The sequence below is a fragment of the Stegostoma tigrinum genome, chromosome 23 (genome assembly GCF_030684315.1).
Source record: "Stegostoma tigrinum isolate sSteTig4 chromosome 23, sSteTig4.hap1, whole genome shotgun sequence".
Lineage (NCBI taxonomy): Eukaryota > Metazoa > Chordata > Chondrichthyes > Orectolobiformes > Stegostomatidae > Stegostoma > Stegostoma tigrinum.
The window spans coordinates 37,879,718-37,889,667 of record NC_081376.1 but is presented as its reverse complement, the minus strand read 5'-3'; the positions used below and the strand labels follow the sequence as shown (position 1 = coordinate 37,889,667).

At 45.7% G+C, this 9,950-nt stretch overlaps 1 protein-coding gene across 2 annotated transcripts in view; it reads right to left on the bottom strand.

Annotated features, from left to right (window-relative positions):
* Nucleotides 1-325: 325 nt before the first annotated feature.
* LOC125462220 (cytochrome P450 2G1-like) overlaps nucleotides 326-9,950 on the bottom strand; it is a 31,204-nt gene continuing 21,579 nt past the window's right edge. The window contains exon 4 of one of the 2 annotated variants that reach the window (XM_059654074.1): nucleotides 326-671. In XM_059654074.1, coding sequence (XP_059510057.1) covers nucleotides 639-671 — 33 coding nt within the window. In that variant the 3' untranslated portion in view covers nucleotides 326-638. Of the gene's footprint in view, nucleotides 672-6,946; nucleotides 9,215-9,950 lie in introns of those variants that run through there. The other variant, XM_048551976.2, reaches the window with a different exon arrangement.

Genomic DNA, 9,950 nt, shown 5'->3' with positions numbered 1-9,950 from the left:
ATCTTTAAAACACAAACACAGAAGATCACGAGAACTAGCAGGAATAGCCATTCAGACCATCAAATGTGCTCCCCTATTGAATTAAATCATGGCTGATTTGCCTATGGCCTCAACTCCTCTTTTCTCTCTGCCCCTTCAATCCTGTTGATCCAATCCCTTAAATCTGTTGTTGACAAAACATTAACATCAGTCACCAAATAGTGAATCTTAACACTAAAAATCAACCACATTTCTTGATGGAGCTAACACTGGCAATGAGAATACATCTCCAATGGCAATGCAGCTGACAAAGTATAATATTATGAAATGAAAAAGAGTTGGGGCAATGTTGCAACCTGCTGGCCAAATATCAAGAGACAAAATCAATAACCTTTGGGAAAGCATCAGACGAGCTTCGGTAAAACAGAGTCACACAACACAGAATGATTATGTGACAGAATTTGCCTGCCTTTCATGACCTCAGAGTGTACCAAAGATCTTTCCACTGTACATTTTGCTACTGTTGTAATGTAGAAAAGCATGCTGTAGTTTGTGCAAGTTAACAGCCACGTTCTTTTTTTAAATTGTCTCCAGGATGTGACTGTCATTGGCCAGGCTTGTGTCAATTGCCCATGTCCAATTCTGGCTTATCATAATCTTCACGAGGGATGGTTAACAAATCCTGACGTTCCCTTTAAATGAAGAAATTTTAAAAAGGCAACCAATTAGCACACAATAAGATTCAAAAAGAGCAATAATACAATTAACAGTTCTTTTATTTCACTGATTGATTCAAGAATAAAAATTGACCAGGGAATGGGGGAACACCTCAATGATCAGTGGTAATGGGAACTGCAGATGCTGGAGAATCCAAGATAATGAAATGTGAGGCTGGATGAACACAGCAGACCCAGCAACATCTCAGGAGCACAAAAGCTGACGTTTCGGGCCTAGACCCTTCATCAGAGAGGGGGATGGGTTGAGGGTTCTGGAATAAATAGGGAGAGAGGGGGAGGCGGACCGAAGATGGAGAGAAAAGAAGATAGGTGGAGAGGAGAGTATATGTGAGGAGGCAGGGAGGCGATAGGTCAGTCCAGGGAAGACGGACAGGTCAAGGAGGTGGGATGAGGTTAGTAGGTAGGAGATGGAGGTGCGGCTTGGGGTGGGAGGAAGGGATGGGTGAGAGGAAGAACAGGTTAGGGAGGCAGAGACAGATTGGACTGGTTTTGGGATGCAGTGGATGGAGGGCAAGAGCTGGGCTGGTTGTGTGGTGCAGTGGGGGGAGGGGACGAACTGGGCTGGTTTTGCAATGCGGTGGGGGAAGGGGAGATTTTGAATCTGGTGAAGTCCACATTGATACCATTGGGCTGCAGGGTTCCCAAGCGGAATATGAGTTGCAGTTCCTGCAACCTTCAGGTGGCATCGTTGTGGCACTGCAGGAGGCCCATGATGGACATGTCATCTAAAGAATGGGAGGGGGAGTGGAAATGGTTTGCGACTGGGAGGAGCAGTTGTTTATTGCAAACCGAGCAGAGGTGTTCTGCAAAGCGGTCCCCAAGCCCCTGCTTGGTTTCCCCAACGTAGAGGAAGCCATACCGGGTACAATGGATACAGTATACCACATTGGCAGATGTGCAGGTGAACCTCTGCGTAATGTGGAAAGTCATCTTGGGGCCTGGGATAGGGGTGAGGGAGGAGGTGTGGGGGCAAGTGTAGCATTTCCTGCGGTTGCAGGGGAAGGTGCCGGGTGTGGTGGGGTTGGAGGGCAGTGTGGAGCGAACAAGGGAGTCATGGAGAGAGTGGTCTCTCCGGAAAGCAAACAGGGGTGGGGATGGAAAAATGTCTTGGGTGGTGGGGTCGGATTGTAGGTGGCGGAAGTGTCGGAGGATGATGCGTTGTATCCGGAGGTTGGTGGGGTGGTGTGTGAGAACGAGGGGGATCCTCTTTGGGCGGTTGTAGCAGGGGCGGGGTGTGAGGCATGTGTTGCGGGAAATGCGGGAGACGCGGTCAAGGGCGTTCTCGACCACTGTGGGGGGAAAGTTGCGGTCCTTGAAGAACTTGGACATCTGGGATGTGCGGGAGTGGAATGCCTCATCGTGGGAGCAGATGTGGCAGAGGCAAAGGAATTGGGAATAGGGGATGGAATTTTTGCAGGAGGGTGGGTGGGTGGGAGGAGGTGTAATCTAGGTAGCTGTGGGAGTCAGTGGGCTTGAAATGGACATCAGTTACAAGCTAGTTGCCTGAGATGGAGACTGAGAGGTCCAGGAAGGTGAGGGATGTGCTGGAGATGGCCCAGGTGAACTGAAGGTTGGGGTGGAAGGTGTTGGTGAAGTGGATGAACTGTTCGAGCTCTTCTGGGGAGCAAGAGGCGGCGCCGATACAGTCATCAATGTAACGGAGGAAGAGGTGGGGTTTGGGGCCTGTGTAGGAGCGGAAGAGGCTAAGGGGTGGCCATGGGCACCCGCATGGGCCCCAGCTATGCCTGCCTCTTTGTAGGTTACGTGGAACAGTCCCTCTTCCGCACCTACACAGACTCCAAACCCCACCTCTTCCTCCGTTACATTGATGACTGTATCGGCACCGCCTCTTGCTCCCCAGAGGAGCTCGAACAGTTCATCCACTTCACCAACACCTTCCACCCCAACTTTCAGTTCACCTGGGCCATCTCCAGCACATCCCTCACCTTCCTGGACCTCTCAGTCTCCATCTCAGGCAACCAGCTTGTAACTGATGTCCATTTCAAGCCCACTGACTCCCACAGCTACCTAGATTACACCTCCTCCCACCCACCCACCCTCCTGCAAAAATTCCATCCCCTATTCCCAATTCCTTTGCCTCTGCCACATCTGCTCCCACGATGAGGCATTCCACTCCCGCACATCCCAGATGTCCAAGTTCTTCAAGGACCGCAACTTTCCCCCCACAGTGGTCGAGAACGCCCTTGACCGCGTCTCCCGCATTTCCCGCAACACATGCCTCACACCCTGCCCCCGCCACAACCACCCAAAGAGGATCCCCCTCGTTCTCACACACCACCCCACCAACCTCCGGATACAACGCATCATCCTCCGACACTTCCGCCATCTACAATCCAACCCCACCACCCAAGACATTTTTCCATCCCCACCCCTGTCTGCTTTCCGGAGAGACCACTCTCTCCGTGACTCCCTTGTTCGCTCCACACTGCCCTCCAACCCCACCACACCCGGCACCTTCCCCTGCAACCGCAGGAAATGCTACACTTGCCCCCACACCTCCTCCCTCACCCCTATCCCAGGCCCCAAGATGACTTTCCACATTACGCAGAGGTTCACCTGCACATCTGCCAATGTGGTATACTGTATCCATTGTACCCGGTATGGCTTTCTCTACATTGGGGAAACCAAGCGGAGGCTTGGGGACCGCTTTGCAGAACACCTCTGCTCGGTTTGCAATAAACAACTGCACCTCTCAGTCGCAAACCATTTCCACTCCCCCTCCCATTCTTTAGACGATATGTCCATCATGAGCCTCCTGCAGTGCCACAACGATGCCACCTGAAGGTTGCAGGAACTGCAACTCATATTCCGCTTGGGAACCCTGCAGCCCAATGGTATCAATGTGGACTTCACCAGATTCAAAATCTCCCCTTCCCCCACCGCATTGCAAAACCAGCCCAGTTCGTCCCCTCCCCCCACTGCACCACACAACCAGCCCAGCTCTTGCCCTCCATCCACTGCATCCCAAAACCAGTCCAATCTGTCTCTGCCTCCCTAACCTGTTCTTCCTCTCACCCATCCCTTCCTCCCACCCCAAGCCACACCTCCATCTCCTACCTACTAACCTCATCCCACCTCCTTGACCTGTCCGTCTTCCCTGGACTGACCTATCCCCTCCCTGCCTCCTCACCTATACTCTCCTCTCCACCTATCTTCTTTTCTCTCCATCTTCGGTCCGCCTCCCCCTCTCTCCCTATTTATTCCAGAACCCTCACCCCATCCCCCTCTCTGATGAAGGGTCTAGGCCCGAAACGTCAGCTTTTGTGCTCCTGAGATGTTGCTGGGCCTGCTGTGTTCATCCAGCCTCACATTTCATTATCAATGATCAGTGGTCTCTTTAATATCATTTCTGTCCAACTGAAAGTGAAATCCGGGCCTCAGTTTAATTTCTCATCTGAAAGGAAACCCCTCTGACAGTGCAAATACTTTCTTACTGATCTCACATATAAGTTCAAGTTGCTCAAGGACATCATGAAATTACAGCCTTTTGGCTCAGGGGCAGAAGAATGACCCATGGAGCACAGCTAAATAGATTTGAATTGGAAGATCCAAATTCATTCAACGATGTACAGAACATCAAATTTAAACCTATGAAATTGTAAAGGCATTTCTTTCAGTGTGAAATTCTGATGAATGTTCATCCTATTTATAATTGCTTCGAAGTTAAGGTTCCAAAATGTGGAAGATCAATGTATAGCTTTACATTATAGATTTAGTTTGTGTATTCAGAAGAATAAGACTTTTTTTTAGTTTAATTATATATTTCTCTCTCGACATTTGTATTACATAGAACATAGAACACTACAGCGCAATACAGGCCCTTCAGCCCTCGATGTTGCACCGACCTGTGAAACTAACCTGAAGCCCATCTAACCTACACTATTCTGTTGGCATCCATTTGTTTATCCAATGACCATTTAAATGCCCTGAAACTTGGCAAGTCTACTACTGTTGCAGGCAGGGCATTCCATGCTGTTACTACTCTGAGTCAAGAATCTACCTCTGACTTCTGTCCTATATCTATCACCCCTCAATTTAAAGCTATGTCCCCTCGTGCTAGCCATCACTATCTGAGGAAAAAGGCTCTCACTGTCCATCCTATCTAATCCTCTGATCATCTTGTATGTCTCTATTAAATCACCTCTTAACCTTCTTCTGTCTAATGAAAACAGCCTCGAGTCCCTCAGCCTTTCCTCATAAGGCCTTCCCTCCATACCAGGTAACATCCTGGTAAATCTCCTCTGCACCCTTTCCAATGCTTCCATATTCTTCCTTAATGCGGCAGACCAGAACTGTACGCAATACTCCAAGTGTGGCTGCACCAGAGATTTGTACAGTTTCAACATGACCTCATGGCTCCAAAACACAATCCCTCTACCAATAAAACATAACACACTGTATGCCTTCCTAACAACCCTATCAACCTGGGTGGCAACTTTCAGGGATCTATGTACATGGGCACTAAGATCTTTCTGCTCATCCACACTACCAAGAATCTTACCATTAGCCCAGTACTCTGTATTCCTGTTACTCCTTCCATTCATTCATTTCGGATCTCACCTATATCTGTGGTAAGCATGGGGACGAAAAGTTATCAGGCTGGTTGAACGTTGGGTTTTGTGATAACAATCTGATTAATAGGCAGAATAGGCTCGAGGGGCAAATTTACTTAATCGTTTCTTGTTTATATATTTATAAGCACATGTGCTGATATCCTAATATGCACAAAGTCCTGGATACCCGTCACACCTGTACAGGCAACAAACAGGACTGTACAGCACTTTGGTGAGGCCACAGCTGGAGCACTGTGCGCAGTTCAGGTCCCCACACTATAAGAAGGATGTGATTACACTGGAGCGGGTGCAGAGGAGATTCACCAGGATGTTGCCTGGGATGGAGCATTTCAGCTACAAAGACAGGCTGGAGCAAAGGTTGAGAGGAGGGATGGAGCAGAGGTGTTTAAGATTAGGGGCATGGACAGGATGAATAGAAAACAGCTGTTCCCCTTAATTGAAGGGTCAGTGACGAGGGGGATGTAATTTTAAAAGGAAAGGCAGGAGGTTTAGCGGGGATTGAGGGAAGAGCTTTTCTCACCCAGAGGTTGGTGGCATGTGGAAAGCACTGCCTGAGAGGGTAGTTGAAGTGGGAAACCTCAGAAACTTTAAAACATACTTGCATGAACACTTAAAAGTGTCATTAATTTCAAGGTTAGGAGCCAAGTGCAGGAAAGTGGGATTAGTGTAAACATAAAGCGTTTTTGGTGCATGATATGATTATATGCTTCTTTACATTCTCCCCTGATTTGGCAGTGACTTGTTTTCAATCCTTATTTATAGAATCCTATCCCTCTGAGATCTGACCAGCTGAACAACCCTCCAAGCTATCTGCACTCACCCAATACTAACCCTTCTTTCTTTTTTTCACTCCACCATTGGTGACTTTATCTTCAGCCACTTTGGTTCAAGTCGTTGGAAATTCCTGAATGCCTCTGCTTCTCACCAGTCTTTTCTAACTCTCTTCATAACCAAACATTTGAATAAAGGTTTTGGATAGAAGCATGCAGGAGTAGGCCATTCAGTCCCTCGAGCCTGCACCATCACTCAACATGATCATGGTTGATGATACAATCACAGTATCCCATTCCTGCCCTCTCCCCAGTCCCCTCGATCCCTTTAGCCTCAAGGACCACATTCAGCTCCCTCTCGAATATATCTAACAAACTGGCCCCAGCAGCTTCCTGTGGGAGAGAATTCCAGGGGTTCACAACTCTCAGAGTGAACAAATTCTTCCTCATCTCAGTCCTGAATGGCTTATCCCCTTATTCTTAGACTGCGGTTCTAATTCAATCTGATGTGACTCAGATTCAGATCTTGTTTGGTCACAGTTCTGTGAAGCACCTTGTTGTATTTTACTCTGTTAAAGATACCATGGGGTCAATCTTGAGGTGAACTGCACTCAGTGAGATTTTACAAGCTGATCCCTGAGGAACAGGATTGATGAAGAAGTATATTCTCAAAAATAGAAAGAAACATCGCTGCCAATGTAAGTTGTTCAGAACTGTGGGTTTGTCCCTGACAGTCTCACTGTCAGTTCTGAACTGGTGCTTGTTGTGTCCTCTACTTCCTACATCAGAGAACACACAAACTAAAGAACATGGTCTGAATATGAAACATCATTCAGTGAAATAACAAAGTGGACTTGCAGTGCTCACCAGTATAACGGTATGTTCCCCAGTGTCTCTTAAGGGATCAAAGGTCAGCCAGCGAAAAGTGATGGTGGAAAAGTCATGGCAATTGAGTGCATGAACATTCAGAAAAAGACATTCAGAGAAGGGGGCAAAGGAGTTGCCAGGCCTGAGTCTCGAGTAGATATCACAGAATAAGGAATGTGAGAGCTGATAAGGTCATGGATGGGAACAATTTCAGTAATTGAGGCCCATCTAAGCAGTATCAGCATTTTGTTTTCACAGAGCCCAATAAAGAAAGAGGCCTTTTGGGCCATTGTACCTGTACCAGCTCTTTGAAAGAACTGCCTGATTTGCCTGACTTCCCTACACTTGCACCATGGGTCTGGAAATACTTCCCTTCCAAGTGTCTGTGAAAGTTGCATTTCATTTTTCTTCCACTTGCCACTAACTAGCTGTGCAGTGAAATCTCAGTTCACTGTGGATTTGTTTGCCAGTTTCTTTATTGATTGGGTTCTTTGCAGCCCATCAAGTCTATGTTGGCTCTTTCTGGAGAATCCAGTCAGTCCAATTTCCCCACACTCTCTCTGTAACCCTGTTCTTTTTCTATTAACTTGTGGGATGTGGACGTTGCTGACTGAGCCAGCATTTCTTGCTGTACCTAATTGCCCCTTGAGAAAGTGGGGGAGAGTTGCCTTCTTGAACCGCTGCATGCCTCCTGCTGTGGGTTGAGCCACAATGCTATTAGGGAGGGAATTCCAGGATTGTGACCCAGTGACAGTGAAAGAATGACAATATGTTTCGAAGTCAGGACGATCAGTTTACATTCATTTTAAAGTAGTGCTTAAAACAACTGGAGTGAACAGTTCAGTGCATCAGAAAATAAGGCAGAAGAGAGAATAAAACTGCTGCTGCCTGACAAAAGGAGTCCAGTAACATAAAGCTCGAACAATTCAGCACACATCAGGCAGTTTGTAGATTCATTCAGACAGAAAAGGTCCATAACAGCAGAAATGCTGAGTCAGTCTCTAAAATAGTCAGGGCAGGGCTGAGGAGAGGTCCTTTGTTGTTGAGAATAAAACATCAGTAGCATAACATTGTGAAGATATCAGAGAAGAAGACATCCTGCAAAGCTACTGGAGACATGTTTTCATGGACCAATGTCAGCTTGTCAGTGAGCTGAGTTGTCAGTATGGTGAAGGGCTTGTTTAAGGAAGTGACACTGACCGAAGAATGTGAATGTAGAACTTAACCAAAAAGAAAGTGACTGAAGTCATACTGCCTGAACAGAGAGCTTCGACTTGGGGACAGGAAAAACCCTTCCTGAGGTTGTATTGTAAGGTTGGAGTTAGGTAAATATTTGAAACGTTATTTCCCATATTTGTGATAGGACAGTTTTAAATAGTTCTGCACAGTAAAACATGATTACTATTTTTCCCTTGTGTCAATTAAACGTTAATGTATTTTGTTAAAAGTACAATGACAGCCTGTTGTGAATACATTCAGACCCTGACCAATATAGTAAACAAAATGAAAATAAATCATTCAGGTGAAGTTTCACTCATGGATCTGACTGATACAGTGTTACCAAACGTTTGAACCATAACAAACTTAATGGTCCAAAATAAAAAATCATGTCTGAGTTATACAGTACATTTGATAATATCACTGTGCATGCCTTTAACATATTTACAACACAGAAGGAGATTATTTCATACATTGTATCTGCTGCTGCAGTTTGAATTACATAACACTTGAATTTTTTGGAAGAGAAATCCTGCAGAATCCAGTTAAAGCATTTTCATTGGTTCTAATGGGAAAATCTGTTTATCTCAATATTCCATTGAAATTGTGTATTTCAGGAATGCAGCAACAATGTTAAACGAGGACATATTGTACAACAAATCCCAATCAAAAGGCTATTTCGGGCTACGGTGTACAATACGTAGGCATTCTCTGAATTTTCTCTGACATCCCAGCCTTGATAAAAGCCTCTCTCCCGGACTGTTAAGCGCAGAGAGTCTTTTAAATTCATTCCTGAAATGCAGACATTGGTGGTTAACCAGCATTGCATTGCCCATCGGCTGTTGCCCTTGAATAGAAGGTGGTGAGCTGTCTTCTTGAATCGATCCAGTTCACACTCTTTAGGTTGACCCACAATACCGTTTGAAGGGAATTCCAAGATTTTGATCCATCAACAGCGAAAGAACAGAGATATATTTCAAAATCACGATGGTGAGTGGATTGGAGAGGAACTTGCAGCTGGCGCTGTTCCCATCTACTGGCATCAAATCTACAGAAAGGAATGGAAATAATACAAATTCCCTGCCAGGCAATCCAACTCTCACCTGACACAGTAAGTTGCAGGAAATGGAGAAATTTTAAATTCGTAGTGGGTTAATGGGTATGGCGAAAAGCCAGGAAAATAGAGTTGAAGCAGAGATGAGATCATGTTTAATTATCGAGCATGGCAGAGCGGGTTCGAGGAGATAAATTACTGACTTCCACTCTTCATTCTGATAAAATTTAGGATTGCTTCTACAAACAATTGAGAGACAATCTTAGATCCAAATATTTGAAGAAAATTCATTGCATGAGCTGGTCTTGTTGGTGCAACTGTCAACTTTTCATTTGATTTTTAACAAGTTTCACATTTGGGTAATGGATTTTAATTTAAACAAATGTGAAGAGGTTTATTTTGCAAGGCAAACCAGGGCGGGACACATACAGTTAATGTTAGGACCCTGGGACAAGTTAAAGAACAAAGAGACCTAGGCGTACAGATGCATAGTTCCTTGAATGTGGAGTCACAGCTAGACAAAGTGGTGAAGAAGACGCTTCACACACCTGCCTTCATTGAGTGTCAGAGTTGAGATAGCATGCTGTTGTAGTACATTTAGTAGTAGGACATTTAGAATACAGCATTCATTTCTGGTCTCCCTGTCATCCTAAAGATGTTATGAAGCTTGAAAGAATTCAGAAAAGATTTGCAAATATGTTGCTGGAATTGGAGAGTTTGAGCTACAGGG